Source organism: Plectropomus leopardus, chromosome 1 (genome assembly GCF_026936395.1).
Source record: "Plectropomus leopardus strain MGB_pleo_1.0 chromosome 1, ASM2693639v1, whole genome shotgun sequence".
NCBI classification, from domain to species: domain Eukaryota; kingdom Metazoa; phylum Chordata; class Actinopteri; order Perciformes; family Serranidae; genus Plectropomus; species Plectropomus leopardus.
Window position 1 is genome coordinate 9,055,996 of NC_142176.1, and position 14,886 is coordinate 9,070,881.

At 42.2% G+C, this 14,886-nt stretch overlaps 1 protein-coding gene across 6 annotated transcripts in view; it reads right to left on the reverse strand.

Annotated features, from left to right (window-relative positions):
• LOC121943806 (C-myc promoter-binding protein-like) overlaps positions 1-14,886 on the reverse strand; it is an 88,446-nt gene that overhangs the window by 14,040 nt on the left and 59,520 nt on the right. For 2 of the 6 annotated variants that reach the window (XM_088072076.1, XM_088072035.1), the window contains 8 exons: positions 13,914-14,120; positions 13,627-13,755; positions 8,915-9,056; positions 5,830-5,958; positions 5,423-5,515; positions 4,119-4,238; positions 3,702-3,851; positions 1,096-2,300 (listed from right to left, as the gene is read on the reverse strand). In XM_088072076.1, the coding sequence (XP_087928202.1) occupies positions 1,096-2,300; positions 3,702-3,851; positions 4,119-4,238; positions 5,423-5,515; positions 5,830-5,958; positions 8,915-9,056; positions 13,627-13,755; positions 13,914-14,120 (2,175 nt within the window). The remainder of the gene's footprint in view (positions 1-1,095; positions 2,301-3,701; positions 3,852-4,118; positions 4,239-5,422; positions 5,516-5,829; positions 5,959-8,914; positions 9,057-13,626; positions 13,756-13,913; positions 14,121-14,886) is intronic. The other 4 variants (XM_088072162.1, XM_088072123.1, XM_088072233.1 and 1 more) reach the window with 2 other exon arrangements.

The following is a 14,886-nucleotide window of genomic DNA, read 5'->3' on the forward strand; positions in this document are numbered from 1 at the left end:
ACACTCTGAAAGCAGATTTGATCAATGCAGCTGGACAATGTATTCACAGAAAGAATACTGTGAGACCCTCAAGAGGCCACAAGATGGCAGCAGCACTTCAGGCTACTGAATGCCTCAGAAACTGATCTCCTGCAGAGATCAAATACAATCCCACCAGAGTTTATGCAGGTTTTAGCCCATTTACTCCAAACTAAAGTTGCATTGCATTACTGAACACAGATAGACTGAGATGTGTCAGATCCTTTCTTCAATTGAAATATACCATATTGGTATAAAACTAGGTCACTACTTCTTACATATTTAGAGGTCTAAAAGATTTACTTGTCATATTTTTATAACAATTAGATCTAAGTTATCTTGAGAATGTATGCCTCCGTCGACCTATTTGCAGTTTACATCCATTAACTCTGGCGGTCCACGCTCATATGTAGCCATGACAATACACAATGCTTCAAATATGGATGCTGCTGCAAAGAAGCTACACACTAAAATATGGATGCTTCAAACACATATTAAACTCGGCAGCACAGATCTATGTAATCAGCAGTTTCAAGGTTCATTAGTATCACCAATTCGGTATCTGAACAAAAGCTCCCCTTCTTTCCTTGAGTTATATCATTTAAAAACGATTGGAAAAGTGTTTTTGCAGAACATTATGATGACACAGTGAAGTTTACCTTTTTAGATATAAAATGTCCTTAATTAAAAATATTATCCTATTAGACATTTGTGTAAAACTTATCGAAGTTATCACATTAATTCTTGAGTTATGGCCAAAAATGTGTTTTGTGAGGTCACAGTGACCTTGGCTTTGTCAACAAAATTCTAATCTAAAGGTTTGAGCCAAATTTGAGAAATTTCTTTAAAGCAGTCTTGAGATATCGCATGCACGATAATAGGACAGAAAAGACAACCTGAAAAATTATGCCCCTGCCCGAGGCTGTCGCCTGCATAGAGGCATAAAAACAGGGTAATAGGCCAGAAGAGGTGGAGAAACAGTGCAATTTTTTTCCTATTCCATGCAGTCACTAGTTCCAATTATTTTCAGTATGATATCAAAGGAATCTGCAGAGACTTGAAATTAAGACTTCGTACCTTGGTAGGTGTGGTGTACGTGGCGAGGCGGGAGTACCAGCGGCTTGCCTTCTCTGCCACACCCTTCCCGGCAGAGACCATGCTGGTCTTGAATACATCTAGTGTTGGTGTGAGGAGGGTGTCGAGAGCGAAAGAGGAGGAGGAGGGTGAAGGTGAGGCCAGGCTCATCCTATCTGCCCTCTCCCTGTAGGGGCTGGGTCGAGGGCTGGCGCTGGGGGTGGTGCTAGAGCTGCGACAGGAAGGTGACGACAGTAGACGCTGGCGTAAGATGGGTTGAGAGGGTGAGGGTGGGTGGAAGGTGCGGGAGCGTGGCATCCCAGCAGTCCTGAGCGGGGAGGTGTGGGGCAGGCTGGCTCTACGGGGGGCAGAGAGTGAGGAGGGGTGGAGGAGGAGGGGGCTGGACGGGTCCTGAAGGTCCAGACTAGGTGTACGGCTGCTCAGCGGGCTGCCCATGTGGTTCATGTAGAGTTCGATCTCTCTGGCCAGGTGCCTCCGGGCGCTTGGTGTGCTGGACTCGTCCCCCTCTGGGTACTGATCCTCATTTTGCTGTTTGGACTGTGACTCTGCTGCCAGCAGGGATAGAGGGTCGTAGCCCGTCTGTATGTCTGTGCGCTTCACAGCTCCTCTGGACGTCAAGGTGCTCATGCCACCATAGCTGACGCTGCGTTCGACAGGTTTCTTATGAGATTTGCTGGATTTATGGGCGCTGACACCGGCCCCTGTGGCAGGCTTGTCTAAATCCAGATCCTCCAAATCAAAAATGGCCTCCATGTTACTTCTGTCCTCATCACTGGAGTCCTGTCCCTCCTCTTCCTCCTCCCTGTAGTCACAACTTCTGATGGCGCCTGCCTTAGCAGCTGGCCCCTCAAAGCCACTCAGAACGAGCGAACGAGGCCTCTTACTCTTACTGAAGTTGGCACCAGACAGAATTTTGACGTCTGCACCCAGGTGTCCCGCGATTTTATCTGGGTCGGTTTCACCCTGGCTCATACCCAGGCCAAGAACAGTGGTGCCACTGCCGCTGCTGCCCACCGTGTCACCGCTCAGCCGGAGGCCTCTCACGGCCTGCCAGTCAAGAGCCGAGCCGCTGCTGGCGCTGCCCACCACCTCCTCCAGAGCACTCTTGTGTCTCCTGAGCAAACTGTTGGTGTGGACCTCACCGATTTCATCCAGGGAGGACGTGAAGAGGAGACCTGCAACATTGTCTGCAAGAGAGGGAGGGGAAGAAGTGACACAAGTGAGCAATTAAAAAGCTGAGCAAGCTGGGAGAAGCAACATTTTAGAGGAACAACCCATCACTATCCTTAAAAAATGTTCACAATGAGCAGAAGTTTAAGATTACACTTTGTTAAAATAAGACTGTACATTCAGCCATTAAAATCATTTATCACACTGAGATTCTTAAAGTAAGCAAAGTTCAGTTCAGACTAAAGATTCGGGACAAGTTGGAAGTTGGAACTTAGACCTACTTTAAATGCATCGTGTCTGAAAGGCTCTAAATCAGGGACACTCAATTTGCTTTGCTTGGGGGCCACTTTTCCAAATGACAGGAGGTCAGGGGCCAGTCGCAGCAGCCCCAGAATTTAAGGATGTTTCTAGGATTTTAGCACGTTTCTATAAGCCAGTGACACCAACAGACTTAATAAAATCATTAAGAAAGCTGGCTCTGTGGTGGGTTTCAGGCTGGAGACCGTGGAGACGGTGGTGGAGAGGAGGACACTTAAAAAACTGCTTGCCATCATGAACAATGCTGAGCACCCCCTCCACCGCACACTAGACCGACAGCGGAGCACCTTCTCCAACACACTGATTCAGCTTTGCTGTCGAAAGGACAGATACAGGAAATCTTTCCTGCCACAAGCCATCCACCTGTACAATAACTCACCTCTGTCTGCGCTTTAAACTCCGGTCTTAGCTCCATGTCACTCTGCACTGCTGACTTTATTTCTATTTATATTTATTCAGATACTGTTCCGCACTTTACACATGTATATATGTAGATATGTACAGTCTCTTAGTTTTTTTAGGTTTTTTTTTTAAGCATATTCCTTTATATTCTATTAATTATGTGTGCTCTTTATTCTCTGTTCTTACTGTATAGCGCTGCTACATCCCAATTTCTCAGTTTTGAGATCAATAAAGTATATCTATCTATCTATCTATCTATCTATCTAATTTTTGGATGTTTCTAAGATTTCAGGACATTAGGGGCTTAGCCAGGACTTTTGTTAGGCGGTTGCAGGGATCTTCCACTGGCACCCTTTTTTAATAAACAAGCTCTAATTTGATGCCGTTTTAAACACTTTGGTACCTTATTTATACTAAAAGTTCAAAACGATTCCCAGAGTTAATCACTTTATTTTTATTGCTAATTAGAAAATGGTCCCTATTAGGAGCCAGCTTCAGCCCGGGGGCCTTAAATTGAGGATCACTGTTCTGAAACCTGCCAGTTAACACCAATGCCACTACAAAAGATGTATCGTCTCCATATCAAAAAGTCTACTTCTACATATGTTCTTTTATACCTCATTTTGTTATGCTTATGCACATATGTTTATGTTTCTCAAAAATCACTAAATAGACAATAATAATGAAAAAAAAACTACCTGCGCTGGTGGAGCTCTTGGGTTTACAGGATGAATCGTCATATGGACAGCTGCTACGAACAATGCCACGGGGTTTGAAGGAAGAATGAACCTCCATGTCCAGCTGTGGGAGGCAGTCTTTACTCCCCTTGGCGCTCTCTGTCTCTGACACTGCAACCACAGAAATTACAATTTAAAATCAGTCTTTTTCTTTAATACGCGGCACAGTCTGAAACAAAAAAAAATCCACTGAAGGACAGCACACGAATAAAAAACTTTGATGCTGAAAACTAAAAAGAATGAATCATCTCTGGAGGAGAAGGATCAAGGCAAAGGAAGGGGAAATCCCGTGTGGCCGCCAGGCTGCCAAGTTATCATTTCTTAGAAGGTACAGTAGACAGAAATATCAGGTGATATCAGATCAGACAGACTACTGACAGGAGCTGCAGTCGCTCTCCTTCTTGTCATCTTTGTCAGGGGCAGACTCCTGAGCGTTGGGGTCTCCTCTGCGCACCTCCTCTTTGGACAGTGAGTTATAACCCAAATCTGATTGATCCCCTAGAGAACAAAGAGAAAAACGCAGGTGTAATTAGATGAGAGGGGCAAAACAGGCACAGATATTATACCACGAGATCACAGAAAAAGTGCACAACACATGGAAATCTATGCAGAGGATTCAAGTACAAATGTTTCAAGACGTCAACTCTTCTCTCAAAATAGCTGCACTTCCACAAAACTGTACATGACACAAACTGTTCAGGTTTGAGGGCCAAGTCTTTTGTTTACCTGAGAACAACAAAAACAGCTTTCCAGTGTAAACAATTGTGGCTTTACATTGTGGTAGGAAGAAATAAATATAACATACATAAAAGAAAAAGCCAGTGAGGCATTTCTTCCCTTTAATCTCCTCATTTCTGGGAGGCACATCACTGTTGCAGAGGAACGGGGAGGAAAAAGCAGCTAAGCTCTGCTGGATAAAAGAATCCTCCTCAGGGCATGCAGAGATCTACAGTTACTGTAAGGAAACTAACTGCAGTTTCACAGCTGCTAATGAATTTAACTGTTAAAACTTGACGTTAGAGGGGAAAAAAACGCTGCCGTCACTCCAGGCTGACTCTTCCATCTGTCTCTAAAACTTCCCCGGGTCTCCAGGCAACCAGCTGTCTGCTGATTTCTTCTCCTCTTTCATCTTTCCCCTGAACCTTCATCTCTAAATAAAGCATGAGGCTGCACAGCTCGGCTGTTATACAGTACGGAGAGACTCGCAACTGATGGCAAGAGACAAAACTCATTTCAGGGCTGTAATAATCAATGATCTGCACATCGTGGGCCTTCCCTCCTGCTGCGCTGGGAGCTGTGGCTCCCTCTCAGTCTTTCTGCTCACAAAGCCACGTCTCCTGCCACGGTGCCATCTCCATGATTAAAATGATTTCCGTAATCAAAAAGAATGTGCCTCCAGATAATTGCTCGCCACAACTGAAAATGACAAATCACTCTGTGGTGAAGCAAAGACTAAGAGTGAGAGAGAAAAAAGAGATGAGCCAGAGAGGAGCAGCAGACTGTGATGTGTCGGACAGAGAGATGACACAGTGGAGGACAGAGAGAGGAGGCCAGATCACAGAGAAATGAAAAGCGTGTCGTTGAAAGGGCTGACGAAGACAGAAAATAAAAACGTTGCAGAGCAGGTAAGATGAGACAGAGAAACCAGAGAGATAGACATGCAGACTGACAGAGAGGTTTACCTGGGTGGAGGGTGGCTTCTCTGAGCTCAGAGCCCCCCCAGTGTGAGTGGGCCACCGGGGCCCTGGCGCCCGCGCTGCCGCCCCCACGACCGACTGCATGCAAGGGCAACACAGGCAGGGCCAGAGTGAAGGGCAGGGTTAGGGACAGAGCACAGCAGAAACCACAGCCGCAAAACCAGGGAGAGACATGGATGGACAACAGGGACGTAAGGAAGGTGGAAAAACAGGCAGCAGAGGGAGGGAGGTTTAAGAGGAAGAGGGAAAACGAGGAAGAGGCCGGTTGGTGAGTGAGTGGGACAAATGAAGGAAGGAGGATAAAAAAATGTCATTGAAAGAGAAGAAAAAGATGTAGAACAAGATGGCTGCCTGTGAAAGACTGAGTCAAGCAGCAGCCATGTTGAGTGTACCTGTGCTAGATCTATCGTCAGTGGGGTCTACTTTGGCGGAGTCAGTGGCGTAGTGGCCCTGCTCGGCCAGGTTAGTGTCGGCAGAGCTATCCAGGCTGCCGTGACTCACAGCGTCCAGGTCGCTGCCATCTGCCCAAAGACAACAAGGCGTTAAAGGAAGGCGGGAGTCATTTCTGCTCCACAAGCGTGCTTTTTATTGTTTTGAGTAATGAGTCTGTGTCCTACTATGTTTTTAACACGAAGAAACAGTATTTTTAATGTTTTACTACTCATCTATTTTGATATAAGTTCAGCTGAACCTGCATAAACAGTAAGAATGAGTACTAACATAAGACACAACGGTTTAAAAGTGAAGTACTTAATGTGTAAAGCTGAGATGTGACTGACTTCAAAATACAACCACAGTTCCAAAACAGTTGTGATGCTTCAGAAAATGTAAAGAAAACAAAATTCAATTATTTGCAAACCTTTTTTGACCTATAGTCAATTGTATACAGTACAAAGAAAAGATACTGAATGTTCAAACTCATAAATGTTTTGGTTTTTTGTAAATATACCGTCATTCTGAATTTGATGCCTGCAACATATTCCAAATAAATTAGGACAGGAGCATGTCTACCACTGTTTTACGTCTCTTTTTCTTCTAACAAGTAAGCACTTGGGAACTGAGGACACTAACTGAAACTGAAGTTTTAGTGGCCGCACTCTTTTGCTATGAAGCCATGCTGTTGTATCACATGCAGAATGTGGCTTGATGTTGTGTTGCTGAAGCTAACAGGGACGTCCATGTAAAAGATGCCGTCTGAATGGCAGTATGTACCGTTCAGCTTCGTTTTAACATCAACACTTGTCTTTATACGGTATTCAGTAGAATATAGGTCAAAATGAATTTGCAAATTATTGCATTTGGTTTTTATTTACAATTTACGCAACGTCAAAACTTTTCTGAAATTGGGGTTGTAAATTATTTTTCATAATGAATAAATTCTTGCCACCACAATAAAATAACGGTTGTAACAATTCTTACAGGTCCTATAGTTATCAAACATTTTGCCAGAAAGGACTAGTAGGTCTTAAACTGTCAAAACCTTAGACGGTCTGGATGTAAATTGATTCTAATTATAGGGAAAACAATTACTTAATTGTTACACTTCACTTCTACTTAGCTCCAAGCATTAACTACAATGTTTCTGTCAGTGCACAACAGGTGAGATGATCATGCGCCTATATTTCTCCCTGTAGTAAGCACCAAACCAAACCTCTGGGATATTAATAGAAATTAACAGGACACATCAGAACTATAATAACCTGCCGGTAGTTTTCATCTCTTATTTCACTGTGAAAACATTGTGTTGGATGTGTGGGACGGGAGTGGAGTGTGAAGGGGCTAGCGTCTCTTAGTGGTGCGTCTAGATGCGAGTGTTTTACAGGAACCTTTGCCTCCTTCAAACTCAGGAGCTTTTCAGAACACAATGCTTACGAGTGGTAAGAGGGAGCATTTTAAAGAAGCAGGGATTAGCAGGGACTGGGATTAGCATGCGTTGGGTGTGCAGGTGTTCACTGGCATGCAGGAGAGTTTAATCACACGTTGAGATAGTTGTGTTTTATAGTTTTACCCATTCAACTCTGCTGTTCATTTATTACAGCTGATAAATATGGATTTTAGACACCGGGGATAGTTCGATTTCCTTTTCTGATCTTCAGAAACATGGATGTGAATATTTGAGATTGTAGTAGGACTGTGAGTTGTTATCTCACGCCAGGCGTTAAGCCTAGAGGGGATCATGCATTCGGATGCGTGTGCATGCCTGTGTGCGTCTGTGTATCAGTCTGTACGCAGCTAATCTCTCCTGGACCCATCATCCTACTATTTATATGTGAACGTTTATGACTGTGCTCAAGGACCTCTCGTGGTTGTAGTGATTACCGTTTCTTTTATTAAAAAACCTTTATTGACTGCTCTGTTTTATTTCATCATTGACTGCTGACGCCTCACTTCTCTTAATTGACATTTTATATCGCTGGTGTTTTGGAAATGTCTGAGGTTTGTCTCCATATAGCCTGTCTACTCTGGTTAACCTGAAATGTAACCTGCATATTTTTCCTGCTTGCCAATACTGTCATGCATACTGTCCCACAGCTGTGGACACACTGTCTGACCGGCACTCCCTGCTCCCCACCCACATGCCCCCAAATACACGGTGGAGATCTGCACTCTACTAAGTGAACTTCTCTAGTTTATAATGAAATTATCTGCAGGTCTTTGATCATCATCTATTGTAATATTGAATAATAAATTAGCATTAGCCACTAGACTAAGGGATTTATTTATATTCAAGCACTGATTTTATTTTTTATTATTATCTTGGATTAAGACTCGCTTGTATTATGCTTGTTATTTTTATGTAATCATTTTTGTTTGTTTTTTTTCAGAGTGTATTAGAACATTATTATGGAAGTATATGATGGCCATTGCCATGCTCAATTATATTGCAGATGTTGTTGCAGAAATGTTTGGGTAGATAACATCAGTGCAAAACTTGAGCTGTCCTCATACACAAGCGTCAATACACCAGAACAAGTCAGTCACTGTCCTGAGTTTAACCCTTTCTGAACTAAAAAGGACACCCAAATTTTAAGTTAATATGGCTATAATGATTATGAGGATTTGACAGCCAGACATCCTTTTTGTTATGCTGAAAAAACAAAATAAACTGAGAACAAACCAGATTTTAAAGTGATATATTCAGCTGTTTTTTTTTAATATTCTTAACTGCGTGCATACCAGAGAGGGTAAATATTTCTGTCTTGGTAAAAGTAGCAGGCACTGGGATGTGTTTATACCCTTGTGCACTTGTAGATCGGCAGTATGACACTACTGTCCCTACATTATCACCCGAATGTGTTGTGTTCATAGTTGCTCTGGGTGTGAATGCATTTTTATAGGGGCCATGTTAAAGCTAAGGTTTAGTTGCTGCGTCTTCAGAAGTCTGTGCATCAGGTTCTCTTAATGAACAAAAAATGTTTAGTGAGACAACAACGTTCCTTTTCTCAGACATGCAGAGTTGCTACTGATCGTGGTTACCTGACAGAGGGCTCTGGTTGAGGGGAGCGTGCCGTCGTAGTGCCTGTTTAAACTGTGCCACGCCCAGAACAACATTTCTCAGCTTCATCCACAGGAAGTATCCTCCTCTGGTGCTGGAGGGCCACGTGCTCTCCAACACCGCCTGGACACCAGAAGGAGAGAGACAGAGGAGAAGAGGGAAAAATACCAGAATATAAGATGACTAAAGGAAGACAGTTGCAGACTACTTACTTTGAAAAGTCTCTGATTACATTCTCTTGTTGCAGTGAGTCAGCTCATTTTTAATTAAAGTTATGGATAATACGGGTGGTTTATATGTCTCAAATACCGTCCACTGTGAAATGTTCTTATCTACTAAATAAATTAATGAACATCAGGAGTCTGAATATTATGAAGATACTGTGCGAAGTGCAGCTCCAGCTTCATTCATACATTTTCAACTCAACATTTTGTGTTGACAGTTTTAGTTCACTCACATTCTCCGAGTGAACTAAAACTGACCCAATGCCTGCTCCGTACAAACTCATCTTGAATGAATTTTTCATCAAAGGCTTTACTGCAGCACTGTTCACTCCACAGTCACTCTCAACGTCAGAAAGGGAAAAGGAGAGGCACTGCAGCTGTTGGTGGCCAAGTCACGTTCGACAGCCTCTGTCTGCTCTTAAAATACACTTCAGAGGCCCCCTGAGAGAAAACACAATTGGTATGCCACTGACTGGTTTTATCACGCTGGCTGCTCCTCTGTCAAGGCTTTCAGGATTTGGGCCAGGTGAAATGAGGCTGTTATCAGAGATGTTAAGACAACTGAGGCACTGGGATAAAGCCACAATCACACTCACTATAGTGTTTGAGAGAGGACTGTAAGTGCAGTGGAAGTTGTGGAAGTAAGTTGTTTTCCCCCTAAATGTGCTGAGTCACATTTTTCCTGAGAGTAAGTGAAGAACGTTGATACTAATTTAATATCTGTCCGTTAACGGTGCGTTATGTAAGTTCCAGCCACCCAGTTCAACCAAATGGGGGACAGTATTTCACCCCTTAAATTTTGGTCGACTACTGTGCCCATACAACCAAAATTTACAGTCATCAGTCATAAATAAAGGCAACTCATATCTAACAGCAGAGCAGGAATACAGCCGGTCAAAATAAGGCTGTTTTATTTTATAGCTTATTTAGCTCAGAAGCCCTTCTACAACAAACAGGCAAGAAAAACATTGTTTTTTAAACTGAAACGGCTTCATTCAGTGTTTTTACTGATTTAAATATGAACACTAAAAGTATTCTAATTGGGAGAAATTCCAGCTGGTTGAAATCTGCAATCCTAACAGCTTGACGCCACTAAATCTCCCTAAATCTCACACACCAGACTTTTATATTGATGCAGTGGAGAGTTTCTTCCTCCTATAACACCTCTTCCTAACAGGATGTAATGCAAATGACTGAACATCATATCGTTTTAGTTGTTTTCCAATGAAGATGTCCTAACGTGCTCTGTGCTTCAGCACACAAGCTAAGCAACGTGTCGCTTTTTTAAAAAATAAATAAATAAATAGCTGATTTACTGTTTTGATACCTCGCTCGTTAACTGTTAAATACGAAGCTTAAGCCAGCTACATGGTTCGCTTGTGAAATTAACAACCAGAGCTCTAACTCCAGAAACATGTGGGCTGGACTGAGTACCCTCACAGACGACAAGAGAGATATTAGCAGTGCTGATGTAATGTCTGCGTCCCTCCCATATGAACAAATTCTATGAAAGTTTGAGAACAACTCCCAGGACCCCTGCCCACCAGTAATATCCAGGGCAGATGAGTGCAGATCTTAGAAAAGGATTAACCCATGCAAGGCACCTGATGGCATCTCTGGCCAAGCTCTAAGGGTGTGTGTGGATAAACCAGCAGATGTTTTTAAAGACATTTTCATCCTCTCACTGCTCCTTTCTGTAGTCCCCAAGTTTCAAAAAGAGCACCATTGTGCCTTTTCCCGAAAGATGAAAGCCCTCTGTCTGAATGACTACTGCGGTCGGTGAGGAACTGACCGATGGATAAACTGTACCTAAAGAATTTAGTATTTGTTTCATTTTCAATCACAAACAAACCCCCTTTAAGAGGATAACAAGACTGGTTGATGTCTAATATTTATTCAAAAGGCTGTTTTCAACATGACTTCTTGCAGTCTCACCATGAAGCTCTTATTAGCCACCTGTTATGCAGAACATTTATTTACACAGAGAATGTCAATAAAAGGCTGCTGGTGTGGTGGTACTAGTGTGGTTTCTTATCCAAATAATAGCACTGTTTTTAAAGACTCTAACCCACTAAGGCCAAACAAGCTGTAGAGATAAAAAGAGGTAACTGTTCAAACTGTTCTACCATAGTGCAAAAACCCTGACCAAGTCTGTCTTGACTTGATGATGTTGGTACTCCTTGGTTTGTTACTGCTGTTTTTCTACGGGACTGAACTGTCTAGTCTCTCCACTGTTGTTAGTCTAAAAACTACCATCTAAAGCAAGACATGGGTATTCAATACATGACATTAACTCTGTGTAAAATTCTTTGATGCTCCCAGATTACACCTTAAAACATCCAAAAAATCCCATGACTATTGGGAAAGTTAAACTTTTTGTTATCTTCAGCAGCATACAATAATCTGAAATTTAGTTGGTGTTTTCAGCATATTTGTGTTCTTTTGATTGTCTCTTGATGACCTTTAATGTTGAGCCAATGTCATGTTTTAAATTCAGGGTTTCTTCCAGCCTCCTTCAAATTCCCACAATCTCTCCTGGGTATACAGGACACTAATCAATGCAGTATATTAACCTGAATTGAATCATGCTATCACTTTGCACCTTTATCACCTTGCCTCCAGTGCTGTTCTAAAGGGAATGAAAATCTAAACTGCACATGACAGGGACATGGATAACTAAAGCAAACAGTGATTACTTTGGCATGGAGATCCTTTCACAGGGGAACATCATGGTCATCATTATAACCCCCCTTTCTTAAATAGGTTTTATGTTCTATACAGTTTCAGGAAGAATTTAGGTTTTTGGAGCTACTGATAGTCTCTAATTTAGCATTTTTTCCTTACTTTTTGCAGTTTTATTTTAGAAACCTCCATTAGAGCTAACACCAAAGCATCTGGATTTTATAAATAGATAAGCGCTCATGCATATACAGAAAACGTCTTCCCTCCTCCTTCCCATCCTTGGACTTCAAAGAAGCATGAAAGGGGAGGAATATAAACACCTGCTGCTGTCCAACACTGCAGCTGCAGTAGAGGATTTGGCCACTTTGTCCCTCAAGCCTTCTATTTCTACGATAAAATAAGATCCTCCGAGGTGTCAAAACACAACAGAGTAACCTTTGCTGCTGCCTTGTCTCCTGACAGCCTGGTCCCACATCAGCCAATTTACGTATTTGCTCCCTGGGTTGCCAGATCAGGGACAGGTTTCGATGATAACAGAGCAACGATTCATCCTGACACATGGGGCTGACCGCACATGACAGCATACAACCTTGCAGGGGGACACTGCAAATGTTATAAATGTTTCTTTTATCTGCGAGCCGAGCGCATGCAGAGACGGTCGTGTGATGAAGTGCCAACCAGAGAAGAATGAATTTTAGAGATGGAGCAACTAAAATAGTGGTATAATAATTTGGATGCAATTATTTATGCAGCCATTGTGACTCATAAACAAACAATCAACATGTAGGTTGTAATCACTCCATCTTTAGATCTCATTTGACTTCACAAGTCATTTCATTCAACTTTATGAAAGCCATATTTAGGTCTCTAATCACAGCTGAGATTCAGTGACATACGTTTTGATGCACTCCACAATGGATTTACACTTTTTATATAGCAGCCTGTCACTATAATACAGATTTGTACAGAAGCCAGCTCTCCTGGCTTTAATTGTATTTTTCTGGCTCTGACTAAGCCTGCGTCTTCATCCATTACAGTTGATGGAAAAGGGGGGATCCCATCGGACAGTCCTCCCAGAGATTTGTTTGACATTTTGCTGTCATGGGTGTGTTCAAACATTAGTCAAACTTGCAGCAGAATCAGCAGAATATTCTGAACACACCCACATAAGAAATACCACACCCAGGGTGACAGTATAGCACTTGGGAGTCCCAGGGCTAATATATTCATATTAGTGTCTGTGTGAGACACTGCACTGGGTAGTTGCTGAGTTGCACTATTTGTCCTCCCTTAAACCCAAAGCCACTTTCTCTGTAAATAAGGCAGATTTACATCAAACCAATTATACATGACATAAGTCAGTGTCCTCCCACACATTCTCATGGACAAAATTTCTATATTTTTCCATAACTTTTTAACAACCCATAAGAAAATGTCCATGGCAACATTGCACCATCTCAAAAATGCAGCATGATTATAAAGTAGTAGTGGGCATAGCATAGGTATAGAAACTTTTTGATTCATGACCATAAATGTTATTTCTGGCAAGCTGACCTACATGGAGGGAGAAAGGGTACCGGGTAGAAAACAAACTACTACATTGAATTCAGGGAAGATTAAAGCAACAATTTACTTGATTACAAACACCAAAATTCCACAACTTTTCCAAAACTGACTTTCCCAAGTTTGAAAAATACTATTTTGAAATTTTGTGTCTTTTCTGGGATTTCCATGACAGTGTGCATAATTTCTGGCTTTATTTTGATCAATAGAGGAATATTCTGTACCTTGTTGTAGTAGCCGTAGGTGATGGCATTGGGGTGGACTCCAGCCTTTTTCATCTCAAAGAGGACTCTGACGGCAAGGACAGGTTGGCCATACTGCCCACACAGCTGCATCAACACCCGGTAGCAGACCTGTATAGTTTTTGTACATGTGTGATTGTTTAGGCAGAAAGACAACAAGCCCCAGAAATAGTCCTTAGCTAAATTCAAACAATGGCTGATCTGAGATGAGAGCAAACATTGCTATAATTGGCAAATATGATAAAACAGGATGGGAATAGCTAATGTACCTCATCAGGGGGCTGCAGTTTTTTTGCCTGCATCTTTCTGAGGACGTCATACGCAGTGCGGAGCGCCCGCACCTTGGAGTGGCACACCTTCACATACGCTGGCAGACAGATGAACCACAGACCGTAGCAGTGACGGAGCAGGCACTTGGACCAGAGCTGGGGGATGGATGAGTACTTCTTTGCTATCTTCTGGGCTGATTTGATCTCCTGTGGGTGAAAAGGAAAAGAAGTTTGCTTCGCAAATCAGGCTTATGGACATGTGGGGTTTTAAGTTAGAGATAAATTGTAAAAGTTAAATAAAAGAAGTTAATCCCATCACCCTTGACCCAGTGAATCATATCCATTTACTTATTCTTTCAAAGGAAATAAAACTTTCTTTTCCTTATCTCTGTTATTTTAATGTATGGGCTGCTTAACCCCACGAGACCCACAGGACCTCCACGATCTCTGCCAACATTACAGTCTTTGAAAGGCTATGGCCAGCTCAATTTTTAAGATAGTAAAAATAGTAGTATCATGTAAAACTAGACAACCTTAGGCATACACTGGTACCAACCATGTCATACTAGATTGCCAGGAAGTGGGCTAAATAACACACGAGGGAACAAACTGGCATAGCCATTTTCAGAGGTGTCCTTTGACCTCTAACATTAAGATATCTGACTGAAAATTTGTTTTATGGGTACCCACAAGTCTCCGCTTTAAAAGCATACCCATTTTATTAGTCCCAATGCAATTTTTTGAATGCAGTATAGATGTGTTGTCTTTGCCTATTATATTTGAAAATTTCTGCATACAGGGGTCCCTACAGTCTGTGTATGTAGTATGACTGAAAAGCTGAGTCTCTTGTGGATTCAATGAGCCCATTTTATTGAAGTGTGATGATGCTGACCCTTATTGTAGCTATTTCATTGTAGTGACACCATATTTTTTTAAATAGACCTAACTGTATAAAATGACCTTTTGTGACCTT